At 35.4% G+C, this 15,349-nt stretch overlaps 1 protein-coding gene across 2 annotated transcripts in view; it reads right to left on the reverse strand.

Moving 5' to 3' along the window:
* The window catches only part of LOC134650069 (uncharacterized), a 62,334-nt gene that overhangs the window by 28,327 nt on the left and 18,658 nt on the right, over positions 1 to 15,349 (reverse strand). For both annotated transcript variants that reach the window (XM_063504906.1, XM_063504898.1), the window contains one exon: positions 8,670 to 8,826. In XM_063504906.1, the coding sequence (XP_063360976.1) occupies positions 8,670 to 8,826 (157 nt within the window). The remainder of the gene's footprint in view (positions 1 to 8,669; positions 8,827 to 15,349) is intronic.

The following is a 15,349-nucleotide window of genomic DNA, read 5'->3' on the forward strand; positions in this document are numbered from 1 at the left end:
GTACCTATATCCTGTTAGAAGATTTCTAATATTACTCAATAGACGATCTAGTTAAGGTTATTTTACATCTTGTTAAATAACCGTATATTTCTTTATCTAATTAATAGCTTTTTCACCACACCAACTCATAAGCTCTCTGGATTGTTCAAAAACGGATGAGAAAGTTGTGAATTTTGAGTTGTTTCCTTTTAAATTGATAAATATTTTTTAATGTTCATTTGGATTTTATTTGGTTCAATGTTTTACTATTGCTGAATTTTTTTGTGTTTAGTAAAACAAAAACAACTGAGTACAGTGGCAAAATTTGTTTAACCCTCGTGCCTAGAAATCCTCGCAACACTCTCTCCTTATTGACAGACTTACGTACTTTAAAAATCTGGCGTTGATCTTTAACAACTACCTATACCTACAAAAGCTAGTAAAAGGGTCTGCCCTTCAGTCCCTTGGGCGGGCAATAAAAATATTACCCAATAATGATTTATGGGTTATTGTACTCACGGGCCTGCTAGTTAGCTGTCATTAACTCCAAGTATAATGCGCATGACTTCCTCCCACTGCTTTGTCGCACCGACATAAATACACATCCAAATTGTACTTACGAAACTTGCTCCAAGAATTAATGACAAGTATAACATTAGCCCATTATATTTACCAAATATTAATGGATGCATAAATAATCCCACTCGTACAAAAACCTAGTTTTCTTTTGTGATAAACTTTTTAAGTACTTTTTCACTACACCTGCTTGTAAAGGAAGTCTTTAGTAATTTAAATGCATGAGTTTTTTGAAATTGCATTTTGCTTAAGATTTTGTTTTCGAGTCACTTGCTACACTCGCGGTTCAATTTTGGAGTATTTCGCGTGCTCAGGTATCAATATTGGCACGAGGAGTTAAACAACAACTTTGCCCCCTTATAAAACAAATAACTATTGCTATCTACATCACACTTTTGTGTTTTTCTAACAAGAATTCTAGTCCATAGCAACGCCTTATGCAAATCAGACCGTCACACAGCGACTTTAATACGTAATCACATTACTATTATATTTTAGTTGTTGACGAGTTGTGACCGTTCTTTTATACCGACTATTTTACAGCATACTAGTAATTGTTCACTTGCATTAGCAGAGCTGCGTATAAAAACTACTTTCAAGCGCCGATAATCATTGTGTGTTTGATACCTGACGAGTGAAATTTGGACAAAATCACGATTTTTCGTAATAAATATTCATTACATAGAGATGTGCTAAATACAAATAAGTCGCAATCAGGTTTGCTCCTAATAGCTGACTATAACTTTTGCTTTCGCTCAAATTCAATTGAGATATATGCGACAATATATGGATGGACCCTATCAGGTTTGTATCTGAAGAACCACTTTACTATAGGTAGATAATTATTCTAATTGTGTAACTTTTCAGTTATTAAATTCTTTAATTTGAATAGCGAATCATCAGTGATTTTAACTGACAAAGCAATTTGGTAATAAAAAAACAAAACCAAAACATAATAATACAACTGAATTGATAACCTCCTCCTTTTGAGATTTGGAAGTCGGTTAAAAAAGAGAAGAAAGCTCTAGTAATGTTCGTGATTGTCAATAGTGCTAATAATGCTGCATGGATAATGACATAGACATTGACATTGAAACTTTAATTATTTTACTTTCGTCATATTACGCACGATAATACATAACTATACTATAGAGGTAACTATACTTATAGGTACCTACATAATATGAATTTCAACACACTTTATAAACATTACGTATTTTGAGCCGACGTCGCGTCGTTGCTGTTAACTGTTTCAAGTTTTGCAGGGAACGGATCGGATTGGTCAGTAAATTATTCTTCCTATTAGTCCCATTTCTATCGTCCTTGTATGGCAGCGCCATGACGCTCTATCCTGATGGGTTGGGTCCCTCTTGACCGCCATTTGTCAGGAGGTCTTCCAGGAATTTTGTGGGGATTTGGTTCGTAAGTAAGTTCGTAAGTATCAAATAATAATAAAACATATGTTATGAGAATGCTATCACTATATATCGAACTGCAATACTAGCTAGATTTTGCTACAATTAGTCAATAAAGTACCGACTACCTACTTTTATATTAGTTGCAAGAAATAATGATTATTTTGTCAGTCTCACACTTGACAATATAATTATAAGTTGACGATTAAACTTCAGTTACTCAGCTATGAAGTCGCCTTAATCGGAGTTTAAATATAGTAATTTGGCCAGTGTAAAATGGCAATCAACTTGGAAGATAAATTATATTTTGTAACCACCAGTATGATAACCATCGAAGTGCAATTGTTTTCATAACAGCCAGGGGCGCTGCAGTGCTCTATGTCTTGATTAAAACACTCTACTTACAACACCAACGCAACTGTCATATAAAATTAAGCTATTATCTAATTAAATATTGGCAAACTAATAATATATGGTGTGCTGTGTCTAGTTTTATGTGGCTGATATTAGTAAACCGTTAAAGTAAGAGAAAAGGATTACTTAGCTAGCTTACTTTGCATGGATTTTATCGTTAGCTGTAAATAATCTATAGTAGATCAAACGACTTAAGTATTTTTCATCAAATTACTTAATTATTACAATAGAGTGATTAGATACTACTAACAGAGTAGTTCTGTTAAAGTTTAGTACATATTGAAATGGACCATTAACCTCATAATAGACGACAGGGAATCGGAACAGTTTCCAAGCTAGACTCGATCGTCTGAGTAGAAGAGTTGAATCGAACATATCAACCGATTAACGCCAAGTCATCTTTATAGGTGCGCATCCATGTGTATATTAAATTAATACATGGGAATTGTATGTTCTCAAAATTATAATCTTCAACAATTACAATAGGTAATGTTTAATCTATTCCGATTATAACATATGGGGCATTATCTATGAAAAGGGACCTTATTGTCGATGGCGCTTACGCCGCACAGCGTCGCGCGGCATTGTATTTATATCGGAGCATCGTTAATAATGGCGTAACCGCCATCGACAATAAGGTCCCTTTTCATTTCATTTCATTTCATTTTCATTTATTCACCATAAAGTAATATGTGCATTACATGGTATGTCGTTACAGGCAATCGAATACTTAAAATAAGTACAATACATTGTATAATAGAAATGAATTAAAAGTAATTGTTGTCAATCAAAATAATTATAAAATTTCCCTTCACTAGCCTATTTAACATTATGCAAAGTTATTTATGTCAATATTGCAGTTTAAATATTCGGTCACAGAGTAGAAGGCATGCTTCCTGAAATAATTAGATATTTTATTTTTAAAACTATGTATTGGCAAGTTAGTTATTTCTAATGGCAGTTTATTGAACATTTTGATCTTTAAGTAAACGCCCTGTTTTTGACATTTTTTAAGCCGCACATTTGGTAAAAGCAATTTGTGCCTGGATCGCGTGTTATAATTGTGTATGTCAGATAATTTTAGAAGAGAATCCGCTTGTTTGTGAATTTCTAGCAAGGAATTATAGATAAATAACGAGATTACCGTCATTATGCCTAGTTTTCCAAAGAGAGGTTTGGCCGAGTCCCGTCGGTTGACACCGCTCATGATCCTCATAGAACGCTTCTGTAGTACTAGTACTTTTTGAATATCCGATGCATTTCCCCATATAGTTATTGCGTAATTTAGTAAGGATTGAATATACGCATAGTAGACCATCTTTAAAGTTCCTGAATTTATTAGAGGTTTGAGCTTAAGTAACGCAAAATTTGCCGAAGAGAGTTTGCTACAAAGTTTCTGTATGTGATCTTTATGTGTTAATTTATTATCTATTATATATCCTAAAAACTTATTGCAATCTTGATACTTAAGAGTAGATGGATTTTTGTCTATTCGAGAATTTGTTCTATATTTAACATTTATGGTCTTGTCGGTATTCAGTACTATCCCGTTTGCCTGGAACCAGTTCTGTAGGCTACGTTGGATTTGTATCAGCTCTTCCTCCATTAAGTCGACTTTCGCGTGCCTCACTCCCACGTGAGTGTCGTCAGCAAATAGAGTGACTTGTGCATAGTCTGGAATATTTGATGGTAGATCGTTTACGTATATCAGGAATAACACAGGGCCCAGAATCGAACCCTGTGGTATTCCGACATCATTGTTTTTAAATTCCGATTTGCTTGATCCAACCTGCACGATTTGACTACGTTCTTTCATGTACGATGACATCATATCTAAAGCTGTTCCATTAAAGCCGTAGTACGTGAGCTTCGTCAGAAGAATGTCGTGCCTAAGGCAATCGAACGCCTTAGATAAGTCACAAAATATGCTAGCACATTGTTGTGACGTATCCAAGGATTCAAGCACAAAGTCTAATACTCTTCTAATCGCAGCCCCCGTACTTTTGTTGGCTCGGAATCCATATTGGCAGTGCGTAAAAAGCTCATTTTCTTCGAAGAATGTTACTATTCTCGACTTTAGTGCTGACTCTAGTAATTTTGAAAAGACAGGCAAAATACAAACCGGTCTATAATTGTTCGGATCTGGAGTATTTCCTTTCTTATATATCGGTACTACTCTGCCTATCTTCAATACATCTGGAAATACCCCTTCCCTAATGCAGCAGTTTATACTTTCTAAAAGAAGTTCCATAATGTTATCATTAAAACTAATAAGCTTAAGACATCTGGTGTCCATTTGTAATACATCTTTAGATTTCTTTATTTTTAGAGTGCGTATTATTGTCATTAACTCTTTAGGTGTAACTGCATGAAATACGATTTTTTTAGGTGGTATTTTTTTTGTTGTTAAGGTATTCTATGCATGTTTCTGACGAGATGTCTAAATGTCCGCTTATCCTGTGGGCCACTGTCGTAAAGAATTTATTGAAGATATTAGCCATTTCTTCGTGGTTACTCGTGTATGTGTAATTTTCATGATTAAGAAGTTTATTTGGTATGCCCGTTGTCTTGTCTGATCCACATACAGCTTCTTCTTTTATGATTTTCCATGATTCTTTTATCTTATCAGCCGATTTTTGTATTCTTTCTAAATGGCTCAGCCTTTTGGCAGATATCATAACTTTCTTAAGATGTTTCTTGTAGGCCTTAATCTTTTCTTTTCTCTCATCAGTCGGTGAGAAGTCTTGAAGCAGTTCCATTTTATTTAGATTATCTCTCGAAACCTTTATCCCAGGCGTTATCCAAGATGTAGAATTGGACCTAACTTGTACTTTCTTCTCAGGAAACGCGATATTGTAATAGTGGTTGATTCCATTTATTAAAGTGGTTACTTTATTGTTAGCCCCGTTGGCTTCTAGGACTGCGTTTCTCAATTTAATGTCTTTATTGAAAAGGTAGTGAAAATAATTACAGCTATTATTATTAAATACTCTAGTATATATGTTATTGCTTTTTGCTTGTTTAAACAGGGGACATTTTACTTCAAGTTTAATCGCATTATGGTCTGATACCTTATATTCCAGGACCCTGCCCTCCACTATCTTATGACTAAAGTTAATAAAAAAGTTGTCAATGCATGTTGCTGATTGGTTTGAGATTCTTGTGGGTTTATTTATTATTGCTTTAAAACCGAAATTTTTTAGTATATTCTTAAAACAGCGCACGGACTGACAAGTTTTTAAGAAGTCAAGATTAAAATCACCCGTTACAACAACTTGCTTATTTTCGTGTTGAGCTTTTGCTAAGACTTTTGATATAGTATCTTCGAAAATTTTTATGTCATATTGTGCACGATAAACTGCTATAATAATAACCTTTGGTGATTTTAATTCGACTGCTGTTAGCTCACAATGTTTTTCTACTGATAACTTATTAAAATCGTTTCTAACTTTGTACTTTAGAGATTTCCTCACTAAAATGGCAACACCGCCGTGTTTATTTTTATTTCTGCAAAAAAGAGAAGCTACGTTGTAATTGTTAATATTTACTACCCGAGCTTGCAAGTCGGTTAACCAAGTTTCTGTGATACAGAGAACGTCACAAGATGTATTTACAGCTAACATTTCCAGGTCTTCTAACTTATTGCTAATACATTGAACATTTGAATGGACTATAACTATACTACTCCGTCTCGACATCGTCTGTTTATCGAAAAAACCGGTTGCTTGTCTTCCATGTCTGTAGGCTTGATAAAGGTGAGCGATGAAGTTGGTCTAAAATCCTGTGCGATAAGAGTCAGTGCATGTGCCATGAGTTTTTTTCTCTTGTAGTTAGACAATGCATATTGCTCGGTTTGATCCCTTTTTTTGTTTAGTTCGAAATATTTGGTCTTTTCACTCGTGTTTGAAATATATATGATGCAATTTTTGATTTAATATAAAGATTTCGTTATCATGTTCCCCATCAAATGCTACACTTGAGATTATTAGATTGAAGTTAGCTTCTTGCTGTCTTTCCATTATTTTGCGTAATCTTAGGGTGTACTCGGTGTTTTCATAGATAACGTCTCATATTTGCGACGCAAGGGCACTTGCATCATTGTGTCTTGTGCTTGAATGATTGCTCCGAGTCAACAGCCGCTTAAGACAAACAGTGATGATAACGAAATGTCACTTCCACTAAGCCACAGTAACTCTCCTCATTACTAAGCCCTTTAACATTGTGCAACTTGACCAAGTAACTTTGTCTAAGCTTAAATGTTTCTTTTAGCTTTAATACCATCTCAGCTTCTCAATTTAATTTCGGGCAGCTCTTAGTACAATGTATCTTTTGAACAGCAGATTAGCAGTCTTAAAGTTTTAATAAAAATGATATGTTCTATTACTAATCATATTCTAAGTGATCTAACTATTAAATTGTAAAATTGCGTCAACTACCGTAATAAAAATAGTAAGCAGTAAAATTGTTTACTACAGGTCAAGCGGCCACCGAAGTGGCTCACAGTTTGGTTTTATTCCTATTAAGAAACGTAATTAAGTAATGTCACGAGTGTAACTACCTAAAGTCTCCGTCAATAGAACTTGCTAACTGTGTAAACAAACCGCCATATTGAAATTGTCTCTGAATGATGAATTTACTAGTGATGGGCAAGACTCTTACTTACTACTTTACTAATGTCAAACCATATCGAATAATATCGAATAATAAAATACCTAAAGTAAAAAACAAGTAGTTACCTACTTATTTTTAATTTGTTTAATCACGATCAGAAGACAAATTGGTACTTAAGAATGATGTATTGATGTATTTTAGTCACACACACAAACTTTAGTCACAACACTACCCATCATAGACAATTGTAGAATTTAAAAGAAACAAAAACGTCATTCCATCAGGTCCTAATAACCTAACTTATGAAACCATTTTAACTTTTAATAAATATCCAAGATACAGTTATATGTTTACGTATTTTACGGAACGGACCGTTTCAATAGTATATGTGTATGGTTTCAATGGTGTTTGATGAGGTGGTGTGAAAATTCAAAGAGAAACAGTGATAAAACAAAGTTACGTTGTTTGTTTACATAGTTAGTAAGTTCTATTGACGGAGACTTTACCTACGGATAGAGCCTGTTCCGTAAGAGAAGAGTCTAAGAGACTCTATCCGAAGTTAACAAGTAACTGTATTTATTTTCACTGTTTGATTCTGATTGTACTGCGAAATTATAGGAGTCCTCAACTAAATCAGAAACAAGTGGTTCATATTATTTATTTGTTACAATATAGCCCATATAGATGTATACAAATACACGTAGTGAATCCAATAAAATGGTGTAAAAGCTTTATTAGCTCTAAGCTCTGCGCCGATTCTGTAGTGACAGTGTGATAAGTATAAACGTTATAATTTCATGTAATTTGATGTTTTTAATAACACTTTCAAATTCTGTCGCTTGCCAAAGCGAAGCAGTTAGCTTCTACAATGTAGTCATCGCGATAAAGTAGGCAGGTAGGGTAGTTACTGGGTTGGTTTGCATTGAAACCAGTTATATAAGCTCACCGCCATAAGATTATGTATCTTCTTATGTAGATTTTGCACTATGGCAATAAAATAAATATGTGTTGATTGGTGCTCTGACTGTATCTACTTGGTCAAACTTGTTACTTAAAACGATTTCACGTTGACATTCATTAGATAATTATGAATTTCCAGATATTAACATTTTGACATTTCAAACTGATCAGTGACTAGATTTGGGCGCGGCCACAGAACAAGTAGAATGGCGATGCGAGCAGGGTATGTGTCGCCGCGGGGTTTTGAGCAAACGCTCGCATGCTACTCGCCCGCGCTGACCGAAAATGAAGTAAACATGCCTTTTTGCGCCACAATAACGTTCAGATTAAGAATCTAGACGTCAACTGTTTAAAGGAGGCGTATCCATTCACCACGCATACAAGGCGCTAGCTATAGTTTTTACTACCGTTGCGCGAGTGTTAGTAAATGTGGAGAGGAACGAGCGGCGACACCGGTTCCGATACTAACTGTGCACAATCGCCATTCTAACCTCTTTAATATGTTCTGTGGCTCTATGCATTCTAACCTCTTTAATATCGGCGCAAAGTGACTATTTTCATTGGATTTTTTTAATTGTATTCCAGTTGTAAGTTTTTAACAATTATGTCCATTAAACTTGATAACAGAGCGCACCGTTCGGCTCATGTATAATTTAACCAAATGACCTTGGCCCTAGAATACAGTGCTATGTTTTGCAACATATCCTCACTTACCGGTGTTAGCTCTAGGGTCTCTGGCACCGGCGGCCGACAAGGTGTTCAGGAGGGGGCCGCCGAAGTTGGTGGGAGCGAAGCTATCGCTGTAGTCCAGGCCGTAGTCCAGGTTGTACTGGGCCGTCGTCAGTGCGACGCACGCGCATACCACTAATGCCTGGGAAAAACACATATTCACATTAGTTATGCTAAATTTTGAATTTAATATACTTTGAATATATAAACATTAGCGATAGAAACATTCATTATAACAATTTGACCTTAATACAATGACTACGACACACTATATTAAAATCAAATCACTCGTCTATAAACGATAAATAAATGCAAAGTGAATTAGCCTCCTGCCACTCCTGCTCTATAATCGGTAACATACATTATTCGTATAAGCTTGAGCGTGGTCATAACAACGTAAATTTTCCTATTCTTGACACTATTCTAATAGTTACCACCTGAATTCCTCGTAAATCAATTAGAATTAGGCTGTTAAACAATAAATGATGTTCACCTACTTGTACTTAATTTAATAATTTCTCTTAACGAAATAAAGCGTTTGATTTAGGTACCTACCTACCATACCGACACACAACTCACTACCTTTACAAAGGATATATTTTATTTTACTATCCAGCAAGTTATAATTAAATCTGATGAATACGAGGACGATTTCAGATAACCTGGTTATGAAGGTTGAGGTGGTGAAAGAACGTAATCTAATTAAAAGTTCAGGCCGTTAACGAATGAAGCGTGCAGTTAACTAGGCGTTAACTGAACGCCTCGTTATAATTATATGCGTATCAAATCCGACAAATTATCTATGGGTGCATCTGAATTCTAAGTTATTGTTGTTGTCGATGAAAGTCTATAACCTAATAACTTAATCGTGTACCCAAACCCATGCATAGTATGCTCGTTATTGTTTTATACCGTAACGTTACGATTATTCGACAATAGTTTATTTCAATCATAATGTCTGAATCGGTTGGTATAGTAATCACGGCAGGTGGTCTTCCGCGGCCTTACTCCACATACCTACATACTTTCAAATACAGCGGTAATGGCCGATAAGGCAACAAAACCTTTAGTATATTAATATTCATACAAGCAATAGCGAACGCGATTCGTTTTGTAATAGAGATGTTGAGAATGAGAATTTCCGTTTTCGGTCAGCGGCCTACGAGTACATAATTTTACTTTAATAACAATATTTTACAATGAGTCATTTTACTGAACAATGCCTATAATAACGCAGAGGTCGAGACACTGATCCAGTTGCAATCCAGTGGTTGCTGATCTGTTAATCCGGGCGAGGAATCCAGTATGAATGTGGGCTGCATGCCTTTTCTTGACCAATCTAAATCTCTTGTTAGGCAACTTAAATAAACAAAGTAGTCTTAGAATAATGAACATGCAGCTGATTAATTATCTCTCATCGCACTGGGAGGTCTTTCAACATATTTGCGAGATTAATTAAAGTTATATAAATTATCTTCATCGCTCGTTACCTTCAGTTTTTCCTTAGTCTCAAAAAACCGAATATATTATAAATAGTTACTTAAGTTTTTTGGGACAACTCGTGCAATTTTTTTTGCTAATCGCTTTTGTGGACAAAAAATATTACCAACGGGTAATTTTTTTTTAACAATGCTATGTTGCCTCTTATCCATCTTTTGCCCTTCCGAAACTCTGAAGGGAATATAGTTGTTCCCATCCCATATCCTTTCACTTTTTCAGCAGTCACGGTAGCCACATACATCCCGCCAATAAGTTTCACACACGAGTGAAACCGCGGAAACGTTACGTAACGAACCTGTTCACATGTCGGACTGGTTTGGACCAAAACAAGTGTCTGAACTTGAGCTGACCTCGGCTAAGGTCTGCACGGCATATGTATGAACCCTAGCTCGACTGATATGAGCACGTGTGTGCAATGAATGCACATTGCACACGGGCGATTTACTTTACAAGGAACGAGGAATTGAACTTTCTGTATAGGTACGTATTGTAAATTATTACACCTACTAGGTACCTACTCGTCGTCTGACAGTTCACAAAGAGTACCTAACCTAATTGATTTCACTGATAATTTTAATATTGATAAAGCCTGATAAATTACAACGGGCACTTAATACAGTATTGATGGGAAAAATGATTTAAGTAATTAAAAGGTTGATACATGTTTCAGTAGCATAGAAGCATTTCTATGTTTCATATCTGAATTCATAACCTAATCTATGACGGTATAATTAAAAAGCCAACAAAATAACTCTTAACAATTAACAAAAATTTTAAAAACCATTGAGATAAAACGATCCCATAGACTAGCTTTCAATTAAATCGTTTACAAAACGATAATGGTAAGTTCACGCGACTAGCAATTTGTCCTAGAGGTTTCGTAATAAGCCCTACATAAAGACTCGGTACGCAAGTATAAGTACAAGGACCGACCGACCGCCCGTCTGTGCATACGCAATTGATTTAGTTATGCAAATCTGATTCTGGTTTTCATTTTCACACTTATAAATATCCTGCCTAACAACTGATAAATAAGGAGTTATGAGCAAAGCGTGGAATTTTAAATTACTTAAAATCAAGAAAAATGGTTGTTACTCTTTGACCCATTACGAACCTCTTGTAGGTACTTGTCGATAATTTTACAATGGTCACACGAAATGTCTAAAACTATACATAATATATATTATTAGTTCATCTTACTTAGTGACATATGTAATTAAAAAATATTACCACTATTACCCTCGGGATTTTTTTGCTACCTATTTCTCTCACTAAACCTGCGTGAGCAAGCGTGACAAAAAGGCTCTAAAATAAAGGCTATAAAATATGAAATGAACTTACAAGACCAAAAAAATTGTGCCGTGCCATTGTTATTGCTTGTGACCAGCCCGTACTCAAAAATTAATACGTTAATATATATTACCTTCGTAAATTCTATTAACTTTAATACACTATATTTAAAACGGGGTAGGGGTTATTAGCCAGCGCCTGTGATCTGATAGTGTCGGAAAATGATTTCATAATTACTGTTTCTCTGTAAGTATTTATGGTCCGTGTTTAATTTGCGCCAGAAACATTAAGAAACCCTTTAAATATGCAACACGACAAACGGCTGGTAAGGTAAGTGCAGCGTCAAGTTTAAACCGTCTAGGAAGTTTAGCAAGGTATTGATGAAACTGCGGGGGCGATAAAACCGAACTGTAACAACAACTACTTACATGCACAGTGGAATTTTGAGACCAGTAGGATGTCATGTGACGTAAGATGTTTTCTTAAATAAACGGTAAGTAATTAAGGTACATATAAATATATCCGATTGTTTACTTTTCGTTGGTACTTTTGCATAATTGTTTGGACGTCATTTGTATGATTTTATTACGCCCCTCTTAATTGGCTAACAGTCGTTAATTAAAGTGATCGAACCACTGCTATTAGTAATAACACTGTGCCATCAATAGTAGTTACGCAGACTGGACTACTATACTACCCATTACGATAGGTCGGACTTAAAAGCTAACTTGGCAAACTTGCATTGAATTTACATTACGTGTCCAGCATTGTTTGATGCCTACATCTCGACGCACAAAAGACATTAAGCAAGCAATGTTAAAACTACAGTTGTGAAATTCCACTTGGTTCTAGCCAGAGCGCTACATCTCTTTGACATTACTCCTGGCTACCGCTTTCCGCTAACGCAACGCACCTCATACATATTTAAAACAATATAAACTATATTCTTGCATCGATCAAAGCTCGATCGTAATCACGCTTAGATTGTATCGATGTTAAATAACTGAGTAACATTCGCGCAAACCCAATGCGTATGAAGAGAATAACAATAGTTGTATAACCTTGTACTTATAATCTAGTACTTACTTAACTCTGAACTGAACAGAAAAGTTCTATAGGACTTATTGACTGAAAACGTATAAACGAAACTTCTGATAAACTGATAGCTGGCATATATACCCAATGATTTGATCGTTATAATATATTGAAAATAGTTGTTTCCGAATTAATATTTATACATCTTCGAACTTTATCTTATACTTTTACTATGTATTCGTAGTATCATATTGCATACCTATTGGCTCGTTCTACAACCGAAATCTTAAAACAGAACCTATTTAATTCTGATGCATTTGGGGATATGAGTATACCATCCAAATTTGAATATATTTTACTATAGTGCGATACGGGGACAAAGATAAGATTGGTATCGCGTCTCAGAATGCAAAGTACATGGAAACAACAAGCTGCGAATCACGCGCGCGCGTGCACTGAAACCAAATCAAGTGTGAACTAACGTTGCGACAGAGTGACACAACACAACTCGCTGGACATTGTACTAGTTAACATCTTGGACCAACATTATAGTCATTTGTATATCGCTAATGACATAAAACAAAAAGGATTTGAGATTCAATCTGAGAGGGCCATTAGAGACGCCTAATAAAAGTAATAAGAATTAAGTATGCAGTTATTTTTGGATGAAATACACAAATAAAACTTGATTGTAAACAACTCCCATATATTCATGAAGTTTTTTGTTCATAATTAGTTGTATCTAAATCAGCATACCTAATTCTCCGCTGCAGCTGTGTCATACTTTTCTCTAGCCAGCGGTCTAAAATATACTCTACTATTGATACTGAAAACAAATAACTATGTAATATTTTAACTAATAAATTAACATAACAGTTTTTAAGTAGGTCCACTATCTATAGATATAATATATTAGTACATTAACTAAACAATAAGCCTCATACATTGTTGCATCACTCTCAACATGTTTCTGTGTAATCACATGTAATTAAATTCGCAAATTAGCTTCACCTATTATTCATCAGCACTCAAACTAGAGCAGAGATTTGACAAACGTCATACCGCAACCTTCAAACTAATTTGGACCATATACATATGGGGTTGCTTTAAAGTAATTAAATTTGCAAAAAGAAACAATAAGATACCACCTTTGTTAAGTACTTACCTATATTGTTTAGAGGTTGTGGATTATAATCAAAGTCAAGGACAATTAACTCTACCGGATATAGTGAACTAAGTACAGTGATTTGAGCCCGAGGCTCTTAGAAATGTTCAGAGGTATAATTATATCGGTAGCATTTGTCTAATTGATCTTAGACAATACCTACAAAATAATTATTTACATTGAAGGTATTTGATTTATGTGCAACTTCGTACCTTGTCATAGTGCACAAACAATATCAATGCAGCTAGCTAGGGATTCATACAACATACGAAGTGGTACGGAAATAAAACTAGCAAAAAGCAGAGCTTTGTAAGGGCTCGCGGAGTTTTTTTACCTAAACGTACCGGACCGCGACTTTGAATGCAGTCCGGGGCTTGTTCCATGTTCGATCGAGTGGGTACGTAATAAGTCCGTTAAGGACCGCAGCTATAAGTGAGAGCAAGAAAGAAATATATCTACCAATTGGACCCCGGTCGCTGTCCGGTACGCTTGTCTGTTACAACTTTTACTTTGTCCATTAAAAACGCGTCCAAACGACTAAATCAAATTTCCAATACCATCCACACGTAATATACAATTTCATAAGCGCTTATTTTTTGTAAGGAAGATAGATAGATAGATAGATAGATAGATAGATAGATAGATAGATCTTTATTGTACAACCGTGTTACAGAGGTGTTAAATAGTAGTTACATGTGAGTTTCAACGGTAACCCAACTCGGGTATACAATGCACACTTAAAACTAACTTAAAACTAAGAAACACATAACTATTGTACACATACATAGCATGTATGAATTATTGATATTAATATAATTCAAAGAAATCCTTGAGAGAATAGAATTCATTCTTTATAAGCCATTTTTTTAAACTACGCATAAACTCTGTGTCATCTAACATTTTTAATTCGTCTGGAAGCTGATTAAAGGCGCGAATGGCAGTAATATATGTGCTTTTATCGTAAGTTTTATTATTGACTAGAGGCAGTTTTAAGTTATACTTATATTGAGAGCGAAGGTTGTCGCGGAGGGAAGCTAATGTTGTAAAATAATTCTTGTTGCTCTTAAGAAATTTACAGAGTTCGTATATATATATGCCAGTTAAGGTTAGAAAACCTTTGTCCCTGAAAACATTTTGCAGTGATTGTCTGTAGTTCATACGATAGATAGTTCTTATGCACCTCTTTTGCAAAATAAATGTTGACTGCACATCTACGGAATTACCCCAGTATATGACACCATACGTCAATAGAGAATATATGTTTGCGTAGTACGACTGCCAACTGCGAAGCCAACTGGCTTTCCTACATAATGTTGGGTCAGCGAGCCAATGTCCTTGAATTTATTAATGCGTCCACACCACACAATTGAGCGTAAAACTATCCCGTCTGCACACCTATTGGCGGTAATAATGCTGCTCCGCACATAAACTTATTATTACTTATCAAACTTATCAAGACGAGTGAGATGACCAAAACAGCGTGTGCCTATATGTTGCAACAAACGTGAGTTCCACTAAATACTGCCAGGATTCAGCTTCAGCTCTATCGTGAGTATCTCCTAAGTGCTCTTAAAGACGAGTCGGATGTCCAAAACAGCGTGTGTCTATGTTGCACCAAACCCGAGCTCCACTAGGTACTGTCAGGGTTCAGCATCAGCTCTATCTTGGGTACTAC

This window comes from Cydia amplana, chromosome 1, assembly GCF_948474715.1.
Source record: "Cydia amplana chromosome 1, ilCydAmpl1.1, whole genome shotgun sequence".
In the NCBI taxonomy this organism is placed as follows: Eukaryota; Metazoa; Arthropoda; class Insecta; order Lepidoptera; family Tortricidae; genus Cydia; species Cydia amplana.